General features: G+C 35.2%; 2 protein-coding genes across 2 annotated transcripts; one reads left to right on the top strand and one right to left on the bottom strand.

Annotated features, from left to right (window-relative positions):
- Positions 1-267: 267 nt before the first annotated feature.
- LOC139871694 (serine/threonine-protein kinase ATR) lies at positions 268-17,417 on the top strand. Its single transcript, XM_071859422.1, has 15 exons — positions 268-400; positions 1,354-1,498; positions 1,985-2,097; positions 2,220-2,548; positions 2,680-2,804; positions 7,027-7,171; positions 7,306-7,821; positions 7,885-7,960; positions 8,376-8,688; positions 8,874-10,082; positions 10,872-14,175; positions 14,756-15,310; positions 16,131-16,754; positions 16,848-17,042; positions 17,129-17,417. Exons 1-15 carry the CDS (start codon positions 268-270, stop codon positions 17,294-17,296), a joined length of 7,950 nt encoding a protein of 2,649 aa, XP_071715523.1. The 3' UTR covers positions 17,297-17,417.
- Positions 17,418-17,535: 118 nt separating this feature from the next.
- On the bottom strand, positions 17,536-19,106 carry LOC139873225 (pentatricopeptide repeat-containing protein At2g17033). The gene is made up of 2 exons (XM_071861159.1): positions 18,768-19,106; positions 17,536-18,681 (listed from the first exon to the last, which is right to left on the bottom strand). The coding sequence occupies exons 1-2, from the start codon at positions 19,038-19,040 to the stop codon at positions 17,602-17,604; spliced, it is 1,353 nt and encodes a 450-aa protein (XP_071717260.1). The 5' UTR covers positions 19,041-19,106; the 3' UTR covers positions 17,536-17,601.
- Between the last annotated feature and the right edge of the window lie 7,582 nt (positions 19,107-26,688).

The raw sequence follows: 26,688 nt of genomic DNA, 5'->3' as shown, positions 1-26,688 counted from the left end.
AATAGTGTTCAAGCTCCGTCATTATCAGAAGGTTGACTTTGATCGAGACAACAACCGCACCACGTAGATAAACAAAACAAACAAATGACCCCAGCTATATCCGTTTACGTTTGTTTACGGTCATACGGTTCCGGGTCGGACTCAAAAGTACTCGCAATATTCGAAGTCAAAATCCCTCCCTCCCTCCCTCCCTCCCTCTTCTGGTTCCAGTTCCACATATAAGACGAGGGAAAAGCAACGCAAAAGAAATCAAATCAAATCAATTTAATGGCGAACTTATCAAGCCTACTTCACGAACTCCGTGAACGAATCGCAGATGACGATGACGCTTCGTTAGAGCTCCGTTTTCGTGCCGTTATCCCCAATCTTCTTCACGCTTACGTCCTTCCATCTTCTTCCGGTACACTACTACTTCGATTATTACCTGCATTTTCAATCATTTTTAGATTATTATATACACACATGTAATTTAATCACTGTAAAATGGTTATTAGGTTTTACTGTAGTACCAAAACTCGCAAGCATGTGGTTATTGCTCTAAAATGTAATCAAGTATCTTCTTAAATTATGTAATCAATTATGATCTATGTTATCTTTTGGTGTAACAAATTCGTATTCCGTTACTAATTTATTTCGGTGACCATCACTCCATCAGTGACATGGCATGATGTCACATCATCAGAAAACTTACAAAGGAGGTGCTAGTACAATAACTAGAAATGTCAGTTACTTTATTTCAGTTGATAATATATTGGAAATGGAGGCTACTTTGTGTTAGTAAACTGATAGTTTATAGTTCGTAATTTGTAGCAGCAATAGTTCGTATAATCCTTGTGGATTACTCTTCACTGATTCACTTCATGTATGTTAGGGTTACATTATCCGGTTCATGTCATTCATATGCGGTATCACTTTTGTTTTAGATACTCACTCATACACCGAATGCAGCAATCTATTGTTCATACATATATTTCTTTTCCACTGTCGATGATATTTAAACTCCTGATATCGAAACTGCCACCTGCTGAAAGTGTGGTTTTTCATGTTTCGTTTTGACTGGTCAAATCATTGAATTTAATAAATGTATAACAATTTTTTGTTTTTAGTTTGTAGTGTTATAAAGTATAATCGTGTCTTTTCGATTAAAAATACCAGAAACTACATGAATATTTGGAATCAATAGATCAATGTGCTTGATTGTAGTAAGTCAAACTGTATCATCCAATTTTGAATGTAATCAACTATCTGATTTCCTCTGATTTATCTTGTACTTAGAGGATCCCAATAAGCTACTATTGCATGAGTATCATCTTTGATTAAGGATTGTTATCTTTTTATACTCTGATTTTGCAGCAAATGAGAGGGAAGTGATTGCTATATTGAAGTTATTGACTTATACAGTCAAGAAAATTCCTGGAGTTTATTTCCATGGAAAGGCCAGTGCAGTGTTACCAATAATATGTCATATATTACCTTTTTTCTCCGAGCCATCTTTCGGGTAAGAGATTCTTACAAAAAGGCAGCTTGTAGAAAGTATTATTAGATCTTAAGTTTATAAAATTATGTTATAGAAGTTCTTTTGCTTATATATAGATATAATGATATATCATTCTTTCATCTGTTTCTTTTGGTTATTATGCTTTTCATTCTTTTTTATTCTTTAGCATGATATCAACTTGTCTTTGAAGCAACTTATCTAGATTCCTGTAATATTTGTCAAAAAATTTTACTTATTGTTAACAATAAAAAGTAATATCCTCGATTAACCAGATATTGCGAGTAAGTGTTATCCTTTGCGGTCTATATTACCATTGTAGCTTGGCAAGTTATGTGCTTAACAGAAAATAGTGAGCTCTCTGTCCTTTGAGATCATCATATATAAATATAATGGCGAGTTGAATTATCAATTCTTATACTCTGCTCTATGTTATGTGATTACTTCTTTGGTTATGATTTTTCCTTATTATCATATGTTACTTTTCAGTTCTCGTCATGGAATAATATTTGAAACACTAGGATCCCTTCTATCCTTGCTATGTACTGGAGATCGAGATGCATATCGTCAGTTTTTTCAAGATGTTATGGGGGTGGTTCAAGGTACAAACAACACACATAAAACTAAGTTTATCTTTTTTCTTTTATGAATAATCAACTGCACAGTTGTCACATGTTATGCATTTCATTCATTTACCTTATATTATGTTTCTACATCTTAATAGATCTCCTTAGTATAGCTACTGTGGCCAACAATACAAGCAAACCAGATCTTGAAGTGTCCTTGAGGTGTTTTGACGAGTCTCTAGCTGCAGTATCCAGTGATTCTATTGTTCTCAGTGAACTCCCAGCATGCAATAAACCTGTTGATGGATCTGGTATCATGATCAACCTCACAGGACTTGCCAGGTGGCAGCCTTTCGCTACTTGGATGATTAAAATATGTTGCAAGTTTTTAACTGAAGGAGCTTTAAATGTGGAAGGGCTGATAAATGCGCCATTTGTTATGGCTGCGTGTAAGCTCTTGTGCTATGGAGATGCTGCCTTGCAAATGGTTAGTTCATCTTTGTTTGATGTTCATTCTACATTAATCTAGGTTCACCATTAATTTTGAACTTCTTCTTTCTGTTCTCTTATACAATCTTACATCTATTTATTGGTCTGTAATAAACAAAAATCATGAAGGCATGCTTTGACTTGGTGCGCATCATGAGAGCAGTAGTAAGCGATGCCATCATCCCTAGTGAAAACATGATTTTGTCAATATCTGCAATACTGAGTGAAGCAGACGATCGATGCCCCGTGTTCAGGTATTGATATATCTTTTTGTAATAAATTATATGGTCTAGTTTAGTCTCTATTTTAGAACATTATCTTGAGCATCATGAACCCTTGGTGTCTTATGATACACAAGACTTGTAAGCACCATATGATTAAATCTTTGAGACTTAAGGAGAAATTTACGTTAAAAAGTTTGTTTGCTTACATGATATACCAACAATAACATGATTTACAAAACAGCAGTGTCGATGACATAGGATATTGTTTACTCACAAACATTGACAGCTAAACCATCCCAAGATAGCCTAGTGGTTGAGACTTGAGACCCTATTAGACAAATATAATTGTATAAGGCTATGTTATTGCTATAGTGTAGGGATATATTATGTAATTGTTACTCCTATATAATGGAGGCTTATGTACTGATAATAAACACACAGAACATACAAGTTCAATTCAATATCTCTCTTCCTCTATTATATCATTTAATATGGTATCAAGAGCTGTAAAGGCCTAAGTCCGGCAACAATTCCGGCAGCCACTATTCCGGTCACAAAACCGGCAGCTACTATTCCGGCAACAACAACAAAAAAAAAAAAAACTGACCTTTAAAACTTAAAGTATGCTCTGTGAATGCAGCGTTGTTGGAACGTTCACATCAGAAACAAGTTTTTCAGGTCATAACAACTAAATCCGCTCGCTCAACCCACAAAATCACCGTCACTCAAAGCACTAATCAACCAAGACTAACACTAGATGCTGAATTAATCTCCGAACACACGCAAACAAATTTCAGCCCAAATCCATCATACACGCGCCGCCACGCGCCACCACAGGTGCCGACACTTTTCGAATTCCTTTTTCGATCTATACCGATCGAAGAAAAATTAGGAAAAACCGTCTACACCATTCACTTCGGAATCAAATTCCGATCTAACCCTGAAAATTTCAATTTTTTTTGTCACTATTCACGCCGGCCGCCACTATTCACCACCGCCGGCTGCCACTATTCACCGACGGATTCACTATTCACCGCCGGTTTTCTTCTTTTTTGTTTCAGTTTTCTCTTTTTGGAAAGAGAGAAAAATGGAAGCTGTAAAATAAAAAAAAAAGTGAACTGCTTTGCTTTTTATTCTCTCCCCACCTCCTTTTTTTGACTAACCCCACTACTACTATTAATATATATTTTATTTTTATTTATTTATTTTCTTTTCAGCAACCAAAAAAAAAAAATACAAAAAAAAAACAAAAAAAAAAAATACGAAAAAAAAAAAAACATATATTGTTACTGTATATCTACTGTATCTTTTTCTATATTTCTGAAAATGGCACTACTAGCTACCTTTACTACAACAGAGAAAGCCGCACACAACTCTCACAAATTTGGTTTCACCTTATCTCCCACGAACTATGGTTACTGGAAAACAATGGTTCAACCGTTCTTCGTCACCAACAAATTGTTTGACTATATTGATGGCACAATCCCTTGTCCACCTAAAAATGTCCCATCCTCGGTCCAATCACCAGAAAAAGATGAAGAAACACAGTCTCAACCACAAAACCCCAATTACATTAATTGGGTCTCTAATGATGCTCATATACGAATGCTCCTCATTTCTACCATATCCGAAGCATCATTTCAACGTGTTCAAGGACTAACGTCTTGTGATCTATGGTTGTCCCTTGAGCGTGCCTACGCTCCTCACACTTCCTCTCGGGAATACACTTTGAAAACCCAGCTTCTCAGACTACAGATGAAGCCAGATGAAACAACCGCAGAATACCTAACTAGGACTCAAGAATACGATGTTGCGCTCGCTAACATAGGCGAAAAAATGAAAGAAAAAGATCTGGTGATGCTAGTTATATCAGGACTACGAGAGGAATATAACGGTTTAAAATCAAGTCTTCTGGGCCGCGAAAAGCCCCCTACTTTTGTAGACCTTCATGGCCTACTATCAGACCACGACTACATGATCAAGAAATCTGTACCCGACATTCCTTCAGTTCAAGCATTCACGACTAGCACACAAAGTCGCAATTCAACAGCTCCTAATAATTTCTTGCCCGCTTCACAAACAGATCAACTTCAAGCCATACAACTGCTTTTATCTCAACTTGGACTCCAAGCTCAACCTGCTCATACACCGGCTGCACAAGCCATGTACACTAACCGATCTAGCAATAACCGTGGTCGTGGACGTGATTATAGACGTGGACGAGGCAACTTTAACAACAGAAATCAAGCAGGTAATCGAAATTCATTTAACTGGGCTTCTAATCAAAACACAGTTTTTGGCACATGCAACAGGTGTGGGATTGGGCACATCCCATCTCAATGCCCTAATCGTAACACTGCTACTATGAGACGACAGTCACCTTCAGCCAACTTTACAGACTATCGCTCACAAGCGTCAACCTCTTGGATCCCAGACACAGGCTCTAGTCACCATGTTACTCCAGACCAATCCAACTTTGGCAACTCCGAGGTCTACTACGGTGAGTACAATCTTCATGTTGGCAATGGTAAGGGTTTACCCATTCTTCACGTTGGTTCCTCACAATTTTCGTCTCCAAATAAAACTTTTTCCCTTAAAGACATACTTCATGTTCCTGAAATCAAACATAAACTACTTTCTGTACAAAAGTTTTGTCTTGATAACAATGTGTATTTTGAATTTCACTCAACTTTCTTTGCTGTGAAGGACAAGATTACACACAATACCCTCCTCACGGGCCCAAGTAATGGTGGTCTTTACTCCTTCCATCTTCCACAGTCTTCACCTGTTCACAAAGTAGCATTCTCCACTACCCGTGCATCTTCAATTACCTGGCATCAAAGACTCGGACATCCACATCCACAACTTTTGAAGTCCATGTTATCTAAATACCAGTTACCTTTACAAAATAAGTATACAACTACCTTTTGTGATTCTTGTAATGTTGGAAAATCCTCTAAACTACATCTATTACCATCTACTTATAAAAGTTCGCACATTTTGGATTTAGTCTTTTGTGATGTATGGGGACCCGCGCCTGTTACCTCCTTTGATGGTCACAAATACTTTTTGCTGTGTGTTGATCACTTTTCACGATTTATGTGGTTTTTCCCATTAAAACTCAAATATGATGTTTACGCCACCTTTAAGCATTTTGTGGCAATGGTTGAACGACAATTTCAGACCAAACTCAAATCTGTCCAAACTGATTGGGGAGGTGAATTTAGAAATCTCTCTCAATTCTTTTCTCCACTAGGCATCAATCATCGCCTTTCCTGTCCTCATACAAGTGAACAAAATGGTTTGGTTGAAAGACGACATCGACATGTTGTTGAAACCGGTCTTACTTTACTCGCTCAATCACATGTACCACAACGTTTTTGGCATTTTGCTTTTGGCACTGCAGTGTATCTTATCAATCGAATGCCATCAAGAACAAACTCAACAACCTCACCTTTTGAACATGTGTTCAAACATAAACCTGATTTTTCATTTCTTCGGGTTTTTGGGTGCCAATGCTACCCCCATCTTCGTTCATACAATAATCACAAAATGGATTTTCGATCAACACCTTGTGTATTTCTTGGTTACAGTACCGCCCATCATGGCTATCGATGTTTCGACCCCAAATCGGATCATATTTATGTAGCCCGTCATGTTCGCTTCAATGAACAATCCTTTCCTTTTAAACAATCTGATACAACCAATCCTACACATCCAGTAAATCCCTACATCTCTAAATATCCACATCCATCCTCACAACCTAAAGATTCATCTTCCACAGCTCCTAAGACTCGGTGTGTCCAACCAGAACCAAAAAATACCACCACTCCACCGCTTGGACACGGCACGATCAAGCCACCTATCATTCACACATATCATCGTCGCTCAAAACCCTCCTCATCACCACCTCAGCAGAGTCACAACCAGCTACCTCATACTACTAATACGACCCCTTCCATCAACACTGAGCCACCTCCTCGTTCTCGACCAGCCAATCTTCGCCCCAATCCTAAACAAATCTACCAACATAATGCCACCTCCTATCATACAAGAGGTCCCTTGTCTGAAATTCTTAATAGACCCAAATTCTTAAGAGGTCACAAGTTCAAACCTCACTAACAACAAAATCTTATCAGTTTACAAACATTGACAGCTAACATAACTGTTTTAGAAGGAAAAAGTAAATTAATCATGTATACAAGTACAAAACATTATTTTTTATAACACTAGTAACAACCATAATCTGCAGAGACACAACTTATGATGCTTCCTTGGGTACTTGCCTTCAAGCGTTATACTCTAGTTCTGCGGATGATATTATTAAGCTCACCGCCACTGATATAATTAGTGTCTTTTCTGAGTCAATGCAGAAGACTGCAAGTTCTGAGCTAAAGGTATGTTTTTTTGTGTTCACATTACAAAATATACACATATCACATGTGTCCAATTCAACAGAATTGACAACTTTGATTATTTAAGCATTATTACTAACTTTTTTGTTTCTTTTTCTCGGCTCTATCTTTGTCAGGCTGCATTATGTGGTGCATATGTTCGAATTGCTAAAGTTTGCCCCCCTCATATCTGGAAGCCTGAATCATTAATCTATGTTCTTTGTTCTCCAAAACCTTATTATGGGCTTATTGAGTGCTTTCGAGTGGTTCTATCTATTCTTGACCCTGATCTTGATGGAGAAACAACTATTGGTGTAGATTCTTCTGTTGAAGTAAGAGTTGGACAAAAAAGACCTGTTCAGGTTCTAAACACTTTGAATGTTAAGCGACAAATGATAGACGGATCCAAAAAGTTCATACCCACCTCACAAAATGAAGGGAAAAAGGAGTATGCTGAGCATATAGGCTCCTCACTTATTTCGTTTATTGAATGTTTGAAACCTCCTGGTGACAAGGCTAACGGGTTAGAACCAGAAATTTGTCTGACACCTCTTAGCATGCTCTGTATTGTTATGTGCAAACACAATTGGAAACAAAAATTACATCAAATTTCTCGTCAAATGCTTGAATGGATTCCGTGGATTTCTGAACAGGTAATATTTCTTGTTAAGTACAATACATTTTTTCCTTAATCTAACGATGGGTGTCTCATACAGGCTAACAAAAACGATCTTGGTGGAGTGGATTTATCTATCTATCTTGAAGCACTTCACAGTTTATTGCTTAAACAGAGTAAGGGGCTGCTACTTAATATATTTCTTAATTGCTTAAGATCTGAAACGGGCAACCGGCTTCAAAGGTTAAGAGATATCATCTGAATCATAATTCTGAACCATCGGATGTTGTTACAAATAAACTAATATAAATGTCTTAATGAGTATACTTAAGACTCTGATTATATGTTTCACCTCGTGAGGTATGTACCTCGGTAAAAACACCTACTAGCACTAAAACTTAAGATGCTGCTAGTTGAGGTTTGTATTAGAGGTTTTAAAGTTCAAACCAGTTTTAGTAATCACTCTATATGCAGAAGCTGTATTAATGTGCATGAATCATAAACTTTACCCTTCTGTTGAATGTGTCTTCCATTATGATGTTGATACTCTACCCATATAACTGATATTTAACAATGTGGTTGGCGTTTTAGGATTTCTTCCTGTGAAAGATGAGCTTTTCAGTGATAATGGTAATGCTGCATATCTGTTGCAGCCGGTGTTAAATATTCCATGGAATCTTTCTTTTATGGAAGCTGAACCCGGTCAGCTGTTGAAGATGAAGTGTTTTTGTCTTCAGATTCTTTCTGTTATGGAAAATTCCTCTTTAAACGGGGATGAGTTAGGTATTTTGGACTTGGGCCTTCAGGATGAATCAGAAGAAGTTAGAAGTGAAGCCATCTCTGCTATGTCATTGATTATTCTATGCAGATTTGGTACAGTGGAACAGATTTTCAAGAGATTTGAGTAAGAAAATATTCTATCTTGTACACAATCATAATAATGTTGCATATGCATTTTCCCACTTATAAGAAACAGACAGATGTTCTTCAAGTTAGGGTTGTAATATTGCTAGTAGCCTCATAATGCAATGCATATATTTCTTAAACGGGACCCAACAAAGATTTAATTCTGCTCCCTTCTTTTGGCAGGTTCCTGTCAAAGGAGAAGAATGAGAAAGTTAAAAAATCCATCACCATTTCTCTTGGTTATTTCGCTTGTGTACATGGATCCTGTGATGGTACTGCAAGTTTTACCACAAACAAATGCAAGTTATTCTTAAAAGAAAACGGTAAACACAGTTGGACAGGGGATCAGTTATTGCGAGGATTTTGGTGTTCCACGTGTGACAAAAGTGTCATTCACAACCAAGAATCATTATTAATAATACCCGAACAACATAATATGTTGGATTTTGATTACACAGTTCTTCTTCGTCTCTTTTTCACTCTCATTTATGATGAATCTGAAGATGTTCAGCTTTCATGTGTGTCAATATCTGGAAGGATCCTATGTCACATGAATGCAAATACTTTACAAGAGACAAAAACCGAGTGGATAAAAGCTTTCGATTACTTGCTGCTTCACAGGAAAAAGTCTGTTAGAGAAGAATTCAGTAGACATATTAGTTGTTTCATTCAGCATCAGATATTGTCTGGTTTGTTTCTGAACGAACAAATCTTGTTGGAAAAGATTAGAAATGGGTATGAAGTAGCTAACGATCCAGAAATATATGAAACTCTTCTAGAAGTGACAGCTGGCATAATGGGTGCAGCAGATATTAACGGTCGACTGTTCTTATCATCTCTTTTTTTGCTGCTTGATCAACTCGACAATCCACATGTTATAGTGAGATTGTCTGCATCTAAATTGATTCACAGAACATGTTTTTTACATCAAAAAGGAGGTTTGGAGCAAATTTTATCAAAATATATTCATATACGAAGCGAAGTTTATAGTTATCTGTCATTGCGACTTGCTAAAAGCCCGAAAATGGTTGAAGAATTTGCTGCAAGTCTTCTTGATGTTCAAGTTGAAGAACTTATTAAAAAGATGATTCCAGTAGTTCTTCCAAAGCTTGTGATTGCTCAGCAAGATAATGATCATGCATTAGTTACTTTAATTGAATTGGCTAAGTGTTTGAATACTGATATGGTGCAACTTATTGTTCGTTGGTTACCGAAAGTTCTTGCTTTTGCTGTTTATCAACCAGATGGGGATAAATTGGATTGTGCTTTGCAGTTTTATCGTGATCAGACTGGTACTGAAAAGAAAGAAATTTTTGCAGCTGCATTGCCTGAACTTTTGTGTGACTTGGTCTGTTCAGTGGATGTGGGTGATTCAGTTGATACCAACATAAGGTACAATGTGCCATTTACTTATGGGTTAATTTGGGTGATATTTATTTTCAATGGGTCAAATTAAAAGTTAGCTAAAATAGGAAGATGTCTCACTGCTTAAAGTTGACTGTCAACTGTTTATGCATACAACCTGCTAAATATTATATTAATGGCAGTGTTGTGTTTGTAAGTATAATTAACAGATTAGTTATCTGTGATAGAATTTTTTGCCCCAAAGTTACAGCTTGGACCCCTTTTGACTCGTTAGTCAACTTGCCTGACCTGTCATATTTCTATTGTTAGTTTTGTTTTTCATACTTTATGAATCTTATAACTCTAAGGAGAGTGCATGTCTTCAGAAAAGTTAAGTTCCTCTTTAATTGTTCTTTTTAATGCCTAACTATAATAGGTTATTTCCTGTTTTGACTTGCAAAATTCTTTTGTCTATTAGTATCAAAATGAACAAACCAGTGATTTATTTGGACTTATTAACAGGCACAACAGGTTTTTACCTTCTTTTCCTAATTATCTCACTCTGTCTTGATCTGCTAAATGACGTAGCGAACGTTTCTCCCCAAATTTCTATGTTGATACATCCCCTTTTTTTATTAATCCGATTCCAATACAAATGTTTAAGATGTCTCCTGCTCAAAATGAATTGGATATTCGAAGAGAATATATAATGTGAATTCAGTTATTTGGGTACTTGAGAAGGTTTATATACTTGAATACTTGATTCGATTTGTTCATTATTATTGATATTGTGTAAAACAAAGTTATAGTTTTGATCTTTCTTTATCTGGTTTGCAGGTTATCAAGGGTACCTCAGATGATAAAAGAAATTGCAAAAATCTTGACAGGAAACGAAGATGTTCCAGGTTTTCTCAGAAACCATTTTGTTCATCTTCTTAATAGCATTGACCGAAAAATGCTCCACACAGACGATATTTCACTTCAAGTTCAAGCAACAAAACGTATAGAAATGTTGATTAACATGATGGGGTCCCACCTTAGCACTTATGTACCAAAACTCATGGTCCTTTTAATGCATGCTATCGATAAAGAACCACTCCAAAGTGACGGGCTCGCAGTTTTGCATTGTTTCATTAGACAATTAGCAAAAGTATCACCTTCTAGCAGTAAACATGTAATCTCACAAGTTTTCGCTGCACTTATCCCGTTACTTGAAAAACAAAAAGATAATTCTTCTTTGCATATGTTCAAAATTGTAAAAATATTAGAAGAACTTGTATTCGAGAATAAATCTGTTTTAGAACAACATATTTATGAGTTTCCACCTTTACCAAACATTCCTTCTCTAAAAGAAGTCAACAAAGTAATAGATGAAGCACGTGGAACCATGACCTTTAAGGATCAGTTGCGAGTTATTGTTGATGGTTTGAACCATGAAAACTTAAATGTTAGATATATGGTTGCTTGCGAGTTGAGTAAACTGCTAAAGTTGAAAAGGGATGATGTCACTGTTATGGTTAACGGGGAAGGTGATTCAGATATGGATGTTTTAAGCTCTTTGATAACAGTCTTGTTACGAGGGTGTGCAGAGGAGTCTAGAACTATAGTTGGACAACGGTTAAAAATGGTTTGTGCTGATTGTCTTGGATCACTTGGAGCCGTTGATCCTGCCAAAGTTAAAAACTTTTCTAATCAACGGTTCAAAATTGCATGTTCAGATGACGATTTGATATTCGAGCTGATTCACAAGCATTTAGCACGAGCTTTTAGGGCAGCACCAGACACCATTGTTCATGATTCAGCTGCTTTGGCTATACAGGAGTTGTTGAAAATTGCTGGTTGTGAGGCATCTTTGGTTGATAATGTTTCAGTCAAAGTCAACGAGTCAAGTAAGATGGATGGGAGGGGTCAAAGATTGTGGGACCGGTTTACTAACTATGTGAAAGAGATTATAGCCCCTTGTTTAACCTCAAAGTTTCATCTTCCAAACGTGGCTGATTCTGCATCTGCTGGTCCTATTTATCATCCTTCTTTGTCTTTTCGCAGATGGATATTTAACTGGGTCAAGAAACTTACTGTGCACGCAACGGGTTCACGCGCAAGCATATTTAGTGCGTGTCGTGGTATTGTACGCCACGATATGCAAACAGCAACGTATTTGTTACCACACTTGGTATTAAACGCTGTTAAACATGGTACTGAAGAGGCCCGACAGGGTATCACACAAGAAATTTTGTCTGTTCTTGATGCAGCAGCTTCGGATAATGTTGCGGGAAATAATTTGGGTCAAAGTGAAGTTTGCATTCAGGCGGTTTTTACCCTTCTTGATAATCTGGGTCAATGGGTTGATGATATACAACAAGAGCTTGCTCTATCTCAGTCTAATTCAAAGCAAAAAGTGAAGGATAATAGTGTAAATTACTCGTTGGATTCAGACCAGTTATCTTTGCAGTGCAAACATGTTTCTGAGCTTTTGTCTGCAATTCCAAAAGTGACCCTTGCTAAGGCGTCATTTAGGTGTCAAGCTTATGCTCGGTCTTTATTATACTTCGAGTGTCATGTGCGTGAGAAATCTGGATCGTTCAACCCATCGGCTGAGAAAAGTGGGATTTTTGAGGATGATGACGTGTCATTTCTAATGGAAATATACAGTGGTTTAGATGAGCCTGACGGGTTGTTAGGTTTGGCTTCTTTAAGAAAATCGAAAAGCTTGCAAGATCAGCTTTTGATTAATAAAAAAGCCGGAAACTGGGCCGAAGTTTTAACTTCTTGTGAACAGGCTTTACAAATGGAGCCCACTTCTGTACAAAGGCATTCAGACGTTCTTAATTGTTTAATCAACATGTGTCATTTACAAGCAGTTGTTACTCATGTTGATGGATTAATATCCCGAATTCCTCAATATAAAAAAACATGGTGTATGCAAGGTGTTCAAGCTGCTTGGCGGCTCGGTAGATGGGACTTAACCGATGAGTATTTAGATGGAGCCGATGAAGACGGTTTACTTTGTAGTAGTTCAGAAAGTAACGCTTCGTTTGATATGGACGTTGCGAAGATACTTAGATCAATGAGAATGAAAGATCAGTTTTCGGTTCTTGAAAAAATTGCATCATCAAAACAAGCTTTAATAGCTCCTTTAGCTGCTGCGGGTATGGACTCGTACGCACGGGCGTACCCTTTTGTTGTCAGACTTCACGTTTTACAAGAACTTGAGGATTTTCATTCTATATTAAACGGTGAATCTTTTTTGGAAAAGTCATGTGTTGGTCAACCAGAGTTTATAAAGGTAACTCAAAACTGGGAAAATCGGTTAAGATTCACTCAACCGTCTTTATGGACACGTGAACCGCTTTTGGCTTTTCGGAGACTGGTTTTTGGTGCAAGTGGTGAATGTGGTCAAGTTGGGAACTGTTGGATACAGTATGCAAAACTATGTCGTTCAGCTGGTCATTATGAGACAGCTAATCGAGCCATTTTGGAAGCCATGGCTACTGGTGCAACTAATGTTCATATGGAAAAGGCTAAGCTTTTGTGGAGCACAAGGCGTTCAGATGGTGCGATAGCAGAGCTTCAACAGTCACTTATGAATGTGCCTGTTGAAGTTGTGGGGTCCGCTGCCATGTCATCAATTACTAGTCTTTCATTGGTTCCTATTAACAAACCGTCATCACCTTGCAAAACTCAAGCGTTGAATGAGAACCGAGATGTTGCTAAAACATTGTTGTTATATTCGAGGTGGATTCATTACACCGGGCTGAAACAGAAGGAAGATGTGATTAGTTTGTTCTCTAGGGTTAGGGAGCTGCAGCCTAAATGGGAAAAAGGATATTTTTATGCGGCTAAGTATTGTGATGAGGTTCTTGTTGATGCTAGAAAACGGCAAGAAGAAAATGTTGAATCGGGTCGAAGAATGGGTCCTTCGAATTCTAGTACATCGTCATTAGCAAGTTCAAGTAGTGAAAAGCCATGGTGGTTATTTTTACCCGATGTCTTGTTATTTTATGCTAAGGGGCTTCACCGAGGCCATAAGAATCTTTTTCAAGCTCTCCCTAGGTTGTTGACTTTATGGTTCGAGTTTGGTAGTATTTATCAAAGAAAAGGCTCTTCATCCAATAAAGATATGAAATCTGTTCATCAAAAGGTAGTTTCTTAGATTTTCTTTGTCTTATAACTATACCTGGCAAACGGGTCATGGGTCGAAACGGGTCTTCTTTAATATGGGTCATACTGGTTGGATCGACACCCAGGTTAGGTTGGGTCTGATTGGGTCGATGCCATTTTTTTCAAAGGTAAGTTCCGTTAATTTTCTGTCTTATAACTATACCTGGCAAACGGGACGGGTCGGGTCGATTTGGGTCGAGACCCGGTCCGGTTTTGGGTCACAACAAGTCATGGTTTTGATGGGTCGAAATTTCTAGGCTGGTTCAATGGGTCGGGTCTAAATGGGTTGGGTCAGGCCGGGTTGCGTCGAGACCCGTTTCTTGAAGTTTTGTGATAGGCATTTCAATTTTCAGCTTCCCATTTTAATTTCAGTTTTGCGAAACGCGTTCCAGTTTCGCGTTCAATTATCAGATTTGCGTTTTAGTTTTCAGATCCTCGTTTCAGTTCAGTTTCGCGTTTAAGATTCAATTTTATTTTTCAATCAGTTTTGTGATTCAATTTTCAGTTACAAGTTTTAACTAATATAATCATTTGATATAAACTCTGTTTTCTAATGGCAGGTTATGAGCATTATGCGGGGGTGTTTAAAGGATTTGCCTACCTACCAATGGCTAACAGTTTTACCTCAACTAGTTTCTAGAATCTGTCACCAAAACGAAGAAATTGTGCGGGTCGTTAAACACATCATTACATCTGTTCTCCGACAATATACCCAACAAGCCCTTTGGATTATGGCGGCTGTTTCAAAATCCACTGTTCCTTCAAGGCGGGAAGCAGCTGCAGAGATTATAAACAGTGCCCGAAAAGGGTCAAATCAGGGAGCACCTAGCTCTTTGTTTGGTCAGTTTGCTAGCTTAATTGATCATTTGATTAGGCTATGTTTTCATGCAAGTCAATCTCGGTCAACAACTATCAACATTTCTACTGAGTTTAGTGCTCTCAAAAGGATGATGCCAACTGAAATTATTATGCCTACTCAAGGATCAATTAATGTTAATCTTCCTACTTATGATACAACAAGTACAACGGGATTTTTCTCAGCTACAGATCTTCCTACTATAATTGGAATTGCTGATGAAGCCGAGGTCCTTTCTTCACTTCAACGACCAAAAAAGGTAAATTTCACCAATCATAGATTCATAGTTAAACTAGCACGAAAGAGAGTTGAATATCAGAGACATGCATTCATACTTTATTATGGATGTGATAGATTTGATCAGTTATGTTATGAATTGGTCAACCTAAGCTGTATTTGTCATTATAAATTGGTCCATCAACAAAAGTTAACTAATCCTCATTGTGGCCAACCCAACCCAAACCTATCCGACTCGTTCTAAAATGATTTGTTTTATTCAGAACCCGTTACCCAATCCTCAGGACTCCCTCATCTTACCACTTTTTTTTTTTCTTCTTTTTTATAGAATATATGTATACTTTTAATGTATATGTATTAACTAGACAAAATTACGTGTATAGTCTCCGTGGTTTACCCTAATTTTCTCGCATAGTCCCTGTAGTTTTTCTTGCATTCGTAGTCCTTCAAATTGTATTTTTTGTGTGGATCGTCTCCCCGTCAAATGATCGTTAAATTTATCCGTTAAATCCAATCATGTGCAAGGCACATGAGTGTATTTTTGTCAATCTAGTTTAGTAGTTCTTATCCTTTCCTCTCTCTTTTGCCTACAATCTCACTCACTAAATTCATCTTCCTTCCTCATGTGCCTTGCACATGAGTGGAATTAACAGAGATTTTTAACAATTATTTGACGGAGAGACAATCCCTGGGAAAAATACAATTCGAAGGACTACCAATGCAAAAAAAAAGTTCAGGGACTACGCGTGAAAATTAGGGTAAACCACGGGGACTGTCTGCGTAATTTTTTCTATTAAGTATCTACATGCAACATTTTATCAACTGTGTTACTCTTTCTACAGATTATTCTACTGGGCAGTGATGGGGTCAAGCGCCCATTTCTCTGCAAACCGAAAGACGATCTTCGTAAAGATGCACGGATGATGGAGTTCAACGCAATGATTAATCGCTTATTATCCAAGTGTCCCGAAAGCCGTAGAAGAAAGCTGTACGTGCGTACATTTGCCGTTATTCCACTAACAGAAGATTGTGGTATGGTAGAATGGGTCCCTCACACTCGTGGGCTCCGCCATATTCTCCAAGACATATACATAACATGCGGGAAATTTGATAGACAGAAAACAAACCCTCAAATTAAACGTATATATGATCAGTGCCAAGGGAAGATACCAGAAGATGAGATGTTGAAGAATAAAATCCTTCCCATGTTTCCTCCTACTTTTCATAAGTGGTTTTTGAACACGTTTTCTGAACCGGCAGCTTGGTTTAGGGCTCGTGTTGCATATGCGCACACTACTGCTGTTTGGTCAATGGTCGGGCATATAGTTGGTCTTGGTGACCGTCATGGAGAGAATATTCTTTTTGATTCAACTACTGGTGACTGTGTTCATGTTGATTTCAGTTGTTTGTTTGACAGAGGGTTACAATTGGAGAAACCTGAACTTGTGCCTTTCAGGCTCACACAGGTTAGTACAATAAATATACCAATGGTGCTGTTTTTTGATATAATTTTTTTTTTTTTATGATTTCTGAAGTTTGTTATGGTACGTTGTGTGCAGAATATGATTGATGGATTGGGGATTACAGGCTACGAAGGCACGTTCTTGAAGGTTTGTGAGATAACACTTTCAGTACTAAGGGAACACAGGGAAACTTTAATGAGTGTTCTTGAGACTTTCATTCATGACCCTCTTGTTGAGTGGACTAAAACTCACAAATCTAGTGGAGTGGAAGTTCAGAACCCTCATGCTCAGGTTCGATCCGTGATATTATATAACAAGTTTTGTTCAACAAAAAAGGTAAACTTGCTATTTTCTGATATTATTTATTGAATTTTCAGCGGGCAATAAGCAATATAGAAGCACGTTTGCAAGGTATTGTTGTTGGTGTTGGAGCAGCACCATCGTTGCCTCTGGCTGTAGAAGGACAAGCTCGTCGCTTAATTGCTGAAGCAGTCTCACATAAAAACTTGGGTAAAATGTATATCTGGTGGATGCCTTGGTTTTGATCATTCATTAGTCTAACGTATGTATTGCATTCATCTCATCACGTGTTCATGCCGATCGATCACAAAAATAGATAGTCAGCTATTTTTTGTAATGTTGGCATGTAAAAATTGTGTTGAGATCTTTGGCATTTGTATGAATGTAAATATCAACTCTCAACTTTTTCTCTATGCAATATGTATTTTGGAATGTATGGTGAAGAGTATGATCTTTTGTTTTCGTATATTTCTAATTACCTTACCATTACATTATAGAAGGGTATACAAAACAATACGTTAAAGTGAACACTACAATTTGTATGCTTGGATTATGTAGAGGAAATTTCAGATAACCAATTCATAAAAACTTTTCCATGTGCAACAAAGCACCCAATATTCTTTCTATCAACCTTCAAGGGACTCTTCATTTGCAACATCATCTCTTTAACCAATCCTTTAACTGGTGATTCACCTCTCACGACACTGTGTTTGCCTACACCGCACACAACTGTAACCTTATGAGGAATCGTATAATCCTTTGTTGCACATCTCACACGAAGCTCCTGAAACCATTGTAGCATAATCAAGTACGCAGAACCCAAATGCATGCCATGCAAATCAAGCTTAAGTTCCGAAGAAGTCAACTCCATTGACTCAGCCAAAACTGATGGCTCAACCAACTCTTGAACCAATTTAGATTCATCATGGTTCAAGTCTTGAAACAGTTGCTCTAAGGATGTGGGTTTGATCCCTTTTGGTTGTTGTAAGATTGATCTTACAGTAGGACAATGGTTCAAAACCGAATTATAGGTTCTAATCGAGAAAGGTATTTTCGATTTTCTCATTCTTTGAAGCCATGAGACCATTTCCATGAGCTCGTTATGAGATCCGAACGAAGAAAGCACCATATTTGACAAAACCACATCCAATTCAAAACCATCATCCTCCATTAAACCTATAACTCTCTTCATATCATCAAACAACCCTAATCTTCCATATGCATAACTCAACGACCGATATTCAAACACAGACGGTCTAATCCGTTTATTCTTCATCTCCACCATCAAATCCTCAGCTTCACAAGGCAAATCAATCACAGATAAACTTCCAATTATCGATTCATACGACCGTTTCTTTATGTAAACAGACGACGAATACGAAAAAAGTTGATTGATCCGTCCATACGCATCAAACACTCCTTCCTTCGATTGGTTCTTCGAATGTGAATCCATTAAGTTACAATAAAAGTTACAGAGATCTCGTTCTCTACCCGCTAATTTCGTTTCAACTTCTAATATTAACATCTGTGCCTCATCGAATCTTTGATGCTTGTAGAGTGAAGCAATAACATCAGCTATTAGTTTAGCGTTCCAATCAAACCATGTCGTTTTACTGATCTCCATGTATAACTGCAAGTGTACATGAATTAATCTATATATTAGGTTGTTATGGATAATAGTAAATAAATTATGGAGAGCTGGGAGAGATGACTTACGGGGAATGCGAGATAAGAGAGACGAGAAAATGAGGAGTTATTGTTTGGAGATACGAGATGAGAAATTGCGTCGAGAGCTACGGATTTGGAAGATGAAGATATGAATTTACGAATTGACCTAATTGTGGTTGCTGGATTGTTATTGGTGGTGGTGGCGATCGATGTCAAAAAACGTTCTCCTTGTTTACTCAATGCTGCATTAATACAGTTACAACTCCTGTGACGGTGGTGCGCTGCCGCCGATAATCGGAGACCGATGGACGTTGTCGCCATTAAAACAGGCAGCACTCAGCAGCAGCAGATTTATCCTGATATCCAATATCCAATATTTTATCCTGATATCCATCCAATATCCAATCATTCTATTCCTGTTAGTTTTTGTCTGTTTATCTGGATTATTTTAAATTTAATTTGCTGTTTACATTTCCAATTTAAATGCGAAAAAAAAAACCTGAGTATTCGCCGAGCAATACTAGGTGAGGCATTAGCGGCAATTATTATTGAGTACGTGCTAGGTGAGGCATTAGCGGCGATTATGTACTAAACTCGCCTGCCTAACCAGTACTTCGGTTAATTAACCTTTTCAACATATCTGTTCGATTAATAAACGGTTGACTAATTCGATTAAATTGGTTAATGACTATGGGTGCGTTTTAATGGAATGGTTCAGCACTGAATGATGAACCATTCAGCATTCAATGCGTTTGTTTTCGACCTCTGAATGACATATGATGCTGAATGGTTCAGCATTCAGTGTTGGACTATTCAGAGTTGAAACACTTTCTTAACCATTAAGAGGTTAAATTTTATGTAGTATTCTTCTTAAATCGAATCCAGAACACATATCAAATAAGTATATTGAAGTTTCTGTTAATGTTAAACGATAACAAGTTGATTTAATTCATTCATATTGTTTATGCAAAATGATTATCAAACAGTTTATTGTCATTCAGAATTAAATTCATTCAGATTCTCTGAATCATTCAGATTATGAATCATTCAGTGCTTAATCATTCAGATTTATCAAACGCTCCCTAAATATAAAGTGATAAATTTAGTTAACCACAAACTAAAAGATTATGTGTTTGTGTCTAATATTATGAAAACTGATATTTAAATATAATTGTTTGTCATAATTTCATACTTCTAACTCGAAATAAAGATATATCAATGATCATTTGCACTCCAAATTCATAGAAAGGACAATATATAATTAAGATTTTTTGTACCGTTGGTCCCTCCATTATACACCAAAAAGCTGACAACATCCCTCAGATTTTTTTTTTAACTATCAGCATCCTTCCATTATTCCATTTAAACATACTGAGTCCTTCCGTCAAATTGTCATTAAAAAGGTTTGTTAAGTCTTGACGTGTACATTGCATGTGAGGGTAGATTCGTCTTTTAACTAGTTCATCTAAATTTTGAATTGCTCAATTTCCCAAATTATAAACCCTATTTTCTTTTTTTTTTAAAAAGAAAAGAAAACCCACAAAACTAATTTAGATAACAAAATCTTGACATAAATCAAAATAAAATGAAATGTAGATCAAGGTGAAAAACTCAAGATGAAATTATCAACACACGCAAAGTTAGGTCCTACAAATTTAAGTGGAATATTATCTCAAATTATTATAATGTGATTAGGTTATGTATTTAATTCCATTGCCTTCATTTTATCATCTGGTAATAGAACTTAAAAATTTAAGAACCATGTAACATAACTCAGGTTAGCTTGATATCGGTAGTATTCTTTTGTTCAATATCGCATTACTTTACAGATCAAAATGGCGATTTGTAAACTTTCCATATTCATTATGGGCCGAACTATCGTTGCTATTCATGGATCAAATGCTGGTTTTGATAACAGAGGTTGTAAAATAGCGGGGTTTGTGACGACCCGAAAATTTCTGACCAAATTTAAACTTAATCCTTATATGTTTCCGACACGATAAGCAAAGTCTGTATGTTGAGTCTCGAAAACTTTGGAACTATGTTCGTATATTCAATTGACCCTTTGACTATTCCCGACGATTCACGAACAATTGTTATAAATAAAAAAAGGTATATATGTATATAAATGTAAGGATATATGATAATTGAAAATAATAAAATATAATTAAAAATGTAAAACAAAATGCAAAATAAATATGTTGTAATTTAAAATGAGTTTATATATAAATAGATATAATTTCTATGTAAAACTATTATTAAATGTATATTAGTAAACATTACATAAGTAATAAATTGTAACATTAATATACTAAAAGTAATTACAAATTAAAAATATAGTTGTTATACTAAATACTTTCATTAATATTACCAATATTAATATTAATATTAAAATCAGTATTTTAATTATATTATTTTAAATATATGACTTATAGATACGAATTTAAGATATGTATAAATTATTGTAGTAGAATTACTAATATTATTATTATATACTATTTAGATATGAAAAAATGAAACATGTAATTTGTTATATTTTCATTATTAATTGTATTATGATTAGATGTTATTATTATTAAAAATCATTAGTAAAGATATCATTATGCTTATTATAAAATAATCCAAATTAGTATTATTATCATTTTTACTACATTTATTATTATCCTGGTTGTTATTATCACATTATTATTATCTTTATTATTATTATTATTATTATTATTATTATTATTATTATTATTATTATTATTATTATTATTATTATTATTATTATTATTATTATTATTATTATTATTATTATTAATATAATTATTATTATTAATCAGTATTATTATTATAATTACTAAAATAATTATTAATTATATATATTAATTATATTTATTTATTATTAAAAACAATGTGACAGCTATTATATAATTGAATCCGCTGTATATCACTATCAAGTTTTATTTGATTCTTATTCTTGTCTGATTTTGTATATATTGAAATCAGATTGATGATTGTAATCAGTTACACATAACTATCAAACTGTTTGGATAATTGATTTATGTCTCTAAACTGGGTACAAATTGAAATCAACTCACATTAACAAACAAATTCACTTTGAGATCACTATATATTTTTTTTATTTTTATTCTTCTGACTTCTTCTTCTACTCGAATATCCAGTCTATCCATTCTTCTTTGTAAAGCAAGCGATCAAATTCATAATATTGAGAAAAGATATTTGATTTTCCTCCATCTCTCTTCTATTGCCATAACCGTCACCCTATACAAATCACCACCTGCTTTAATGAAACTCACTAACGAATCATTGTTTCTGTTTTTATGCCAACGATCACCAACACAACAATCACTTGAACGATATCCACTGCAACTATAAACCACAATCGGTTACCATTGAACCACCTTCACAACTCAAAAACACCACCATTCTCTCCCTCTTACTCTCTCTCATCTCCATTTTCTGTTTCGTGAAAACCGATCACCACCTGCTATCCTTACGCCCATGAACACCACGTTTCTCTTTATCTCTCTCAGCCAAAACGCAACCACAACCGCTGCCATACCTGTCTATTTTCTGCTTCGTTCGAACCTAACTTACTGCTACTACACAATTCCTTTTTTTTTTCTACCCAGCCGACTGTTGCTATAAGCATGATGATATTGAACGTAGTGTTGCCATTCAAACCCGGAAACTAGAAACCTTTCTTTTTCTTTTATTTGCTCAAATCTGAATGTTCTTGCTCGTTTATAAATGATGGTGCCTTCTACTTTTGGGCCGAAAGTTACAAAGTGTTACCCACTTGCCAAACCTTTTCGATAGTGGAACATTTGTATGATTATTAATATAGAAAAAGATATCGTGCTGTAACATAAACAATTGATAAAGCAACCGACCCCATGAATTGACAAGATCCATGATTAACATACGCACTATCTTGATAATGTGGAGTGTGTGTTGATTGTGATGTTCGAACCTATTCTAGTTGCTTATTTCCTGATTCTGGTCATACAATCACGACATCTATATGTTGAAGATGATGATGAATACGTACGGTATTATTGATATAAATGATATGATGAGAGGCATGATGATACATGATATATGATGAGTATGATTATGATTTTGGCCTGATAAAATAATGATGTTATCAAAATGATTCATGATCAATTGATATATGATAATATGATTAAGATGGTGATTCACAAATTAGTGATAATGATAACTGATGATGAGATGAACGATGGTGGTGTTGATGTTATGATAATGATGATCATAATGAAGAAGATAATGAAACTAAAAAGCAAAGGGTTAAATAAATTAAAAGTTGTAATAAAACAGAAATGAAAGGGTAGCGGATTGGTTAGGCGTGTTTTGGTATAAGCGGGAGGTCTTGAGTTCGAGTCTCGTCTGGAGAAATTCTTTTTAGAGAAGGGTATACACTTTATTTTATTTCAATTATTAATATTATTATTATTAATTTTATTATTATTATTATTATTATTATTATTATTATTATTATTATTATTATTATTATTATTATACTAAGTATAATTAAAAATTATTATTAGTATGTAAATTGTTATTAGTATCATTAATATTAGCATTATTATCACATGTATAGTTATTATTATCATTAATATCATTAGGTACCATTATTATTGATATTAGTATTAGAAGTACCATTTAACATTAATTTTAGTATTATTAACTATATGATTATTAAAGTTTCTATTAAAACGATAATTATTATTATTAAACTTACCATTACTAGTAAAAAATACTATCTTTGCTAAAACTATTATTTTTACTTTATCATTATTAGTAAAATTACCATTTGTATTAAAGATACTACTATCAGTATTATTATTCACGAATATTATTATTATTATGTAATTACTAAAATCAATATCATAAGTATCATTAACAGTAAAATTAATATTTTTACAAGTATTATTATTAATATCATTGTTATTATCACTAATAGAGTTATTATTAACATAAGTATATTATTAATGTTATTATCGTTATTTTTACTAATATTAACTTAGGATAATCAGAACTACTGTTTTGATAAACAAATGAAATACATAAATATATATATTAAACACATATAACATAACAAAATATTTTTTATTATATAAAAGGAATATATGAAATATAAATATATTATTAATATAAAAATAATATCATTAATAGGTTATATATATATAAACTTATTCGATTACGATTAGGTGTATTAATATATATATATACAAATGTTATAGGTTCGTGAATCCGAGGCCAACCCTGCACTTATCCAGTGCCGTCATATGTATTTTTACTACAAAATACAGTATAGTGAGTTTCATTTGCTCCCTTTTTAAATGCTTTTGCAATATATATTTTTGGGACTGAGAATACATGCGCTGCTTTTATAACTGTTTTACGAAATAGACACAAGTAATCGAAACTACATTATATGGTTGAATGATCGAAGCCAAATATGCCCCTTTTTACTTGGTAACCTAAGAATTAGTAAACCAGTCTACTAATTGACGCGAATCCTAAAGATAGATCTATTGGGCCTAACAAACCCCATCCGTTGTAGCGGATGCTTTAGTACTTCGATGTTGTTTTATCATGTCTGATGGATGTCCCGGAATGATAGGGGATATTCTTATATACATCTTGTTAATGTCGGTTACCAGGTGTTCAATCCATATGAATGATTTTTTATCTCTATGCATGGGACGTATATTTATGAGAAATGGAAATGAAAATCTTGTGGTCTATTAAAATGATGAAAATGATTGATTATGATAAACTAATGAACTCACCAACCTTTTGGTTGACAATTGAAAGCATGTTTATTCTCAGGTATGAAAGAAATCTTCCGCTGTGCATTTGCTCATTTTAGAGATATTACTTGGAGTCATTCATGACATATTTCAAAAGACGTTGCATTCGAGTCGTTGAGTTCATCAAGATTATTATTAAGTCAATTATATTTGGATATATTATGGAATGGTATGCATGCCGGCAACTTTCGATGTAATGAAAGTTTGTCTTTTAAAAATGAATGCAATGTTTGTAAAATGTATCATATAGAGGTCAAGTACCTCGCGATGTAACCAAATGTAATGTATTCGTCCTGATGGATTAGGACGGGTCGTTATAGGTGGTATCAGATCGGTGGTCTTAGCGAACCAGGTCTTGCATTGGTGTGTCTAACTGATAGTTGTTTAGATGCATTAGTGGGTCTGGACTTCGACCATGTCTGCATGTCAAAAGTTTTGCTTATCATTTAGTGTCGAAAATTATTTGCTTATCATCTTTAAAGTCTAAGACACGTCTTACTGCCTCTATTGCATAGACAGTGTATAGATAAATTCATATCTTAGCGTATCTGTTATTGTTACCTTTGCCTGACAGCTTCCGTAGATTCCTCCGTAACTTATGGGATTTTAGTATTATATATGCATATGTAAATTATGTATTGCAGGGTACTAATATACATCCTATAATCTATTTCTTATCGAAAATCCTTCATCTGATAGTACGAGATGAATCCCTCAACCAGTTCGAATTCCTCGAATTCCGACAGCTATTCTGATATGGAGTTTCACCACAGCTCCGAAAGCAGTGTCACCAGAATGAATCAACCAACCATCCATCCCCAATTCATCTGATGGGTTCGTAGTCGACTTAATTAATGGAGACAAGAAGAAGGTGATCCTTTCCATCAACCAAATTCCCCTCTTGGCGAAGAACCTGAAGCTCGTACCTGCGAACCAATCCGAAACACCATTTTCACTCTCATTTACGGGATATCTCGCAACGACTGTATCATACATCAGATTCTAAACCTTATTCATCCGATCATTCTGATCGACAATCATCTCGAAATAATGGAAGAAGTCAACGAGCTTCGCGTCCGAGTTGTAGCCTTGGAAAATATGGTGCAAAACATACCAGCTTCGGCAATATCACCGGCACCAACAGTACCATCAGTAACAGCACCCGTACCATCAACAAACCATGCCTCAACATCTCATTCTGTACCTCGAGAATAATCATCGTTCTACATGACGTTCTACATCATTTATCTTCGTTCGACATGATGGTTATGTAATCTTTAATGTTTTTGTACTCTAGTTCTAACCGTAAACCAAATGAGTTTAATATCATATTAACTCATTAAATCCATGATTACATCTGAAGAAAATATATATGTATATATTTTTTTCATAAAGATTGTAATTAAAAATTCTTTTGTGCAAACTGTTAATGGTGAAAATATTTTAACGGGTAGGTAATACCCGAGGAATATTTAGATTTCACCTTAATAAGTTACACTGTACATTCGTCGAAGCTGATTCAACAGTCATTTACTATCCTACTTACAACCACCGATATACGTATCCGTTCACCGCAGAATAACCATTTTCATTCAATTTCATATTTAGATTTTGACCTATCAGAATCCAACAAGTGGCATAATGAAGAAAACATATGACAAAATAAAATTTGTTAGAAACAGACAAATTAACTATGAGAAATTTTGTTAAGAATCCACGCTAACTGTTCCTAGCTAACTGATTACATTTTATTTATCGCAATTTAATTATCGCAGTTTATATTCTCGCAAATTTATTTATCGTCATTTAATTTCTGTTATTTATTTTACGCACTTTAAATATCGGGACGCATATACAAGGTTTTGACATATCATATCGACGCATCTATATATATTATTTGGAATAACCATAGACACTCTATATGCAGTAATGATCGAGTTAGCTATACAGGGTTGAGGTTGATTCTACAATAATATATATACTTTGAGTTGTGATCGAGTCTGAGACATGTACACGGGTCACGATTCGTATTAATTGATTCGCATATTATATATTAAACTATATATGAATTATTGAATTACTAATTGTGGACTGCTAACTGTGGACTGCCAACATTGGACAATTAAAAT

This window comes from Rutidosis leptorrhynchoides, chromosome 10 (genome assembly GCF_046630445.1).
Source record: "Rutidosis leptorrhynchoides isolate AG116_Rl617_1_P2 chromosome 10, CSIRO_AGI_Rlap_v1, whole genome shotgun sequence".
Taxonomy (NCBI): domain Eukaryota; kingdom Viridiplantae; phylum Streptophyta; class Magnoliopsida; order Asterales; family Asteraceae; genus Rutidosis; species Rutidosis leptorrhynchoides.
Note: the sequence above shows the minus strand (reverse complement) of the source record. Positions and strands in the feature narration are given on the sequence as shown.

Bases quoted from the DNA above. Each gene is read 5' to 3' on its own strand.
- LOC139871694 (XM_071859422.1), top strand. From the start codon at position 268: ATGGCGAACTTATCAAGCCTACTTCACGAACTCCGTGAACGAATCGCA. The intron at 15,311-16,130 runs GTAAATTTCACC...CTCTTTCTACAG, and splicing joins CACTTCAACGACCAAAAAAG to ATTATTCTACTGGGCAGTGA. The intron at 17,043-17,128 runs GTTCGATCCGTG...TTGAATTTTCAG, and splicing joins TTCAGAACCCTCATGCTCAG to CGGGCAATAAGCAATATAGA.
- LOC139873225 (XM_071861159.1), bottom strand. From the start codon at position 19,040: ATGGCGACAACGTCCATCGGTCTCCGATTATCGGCGGCAGCGCACCAC. The intron at 18,682-18,767 runs GTAAGTCATCTC...GTACACTTGCAG, and splicing joins TCTCTTATCTCGCATTCCCC to TTATACATGGAGATCAGTAA.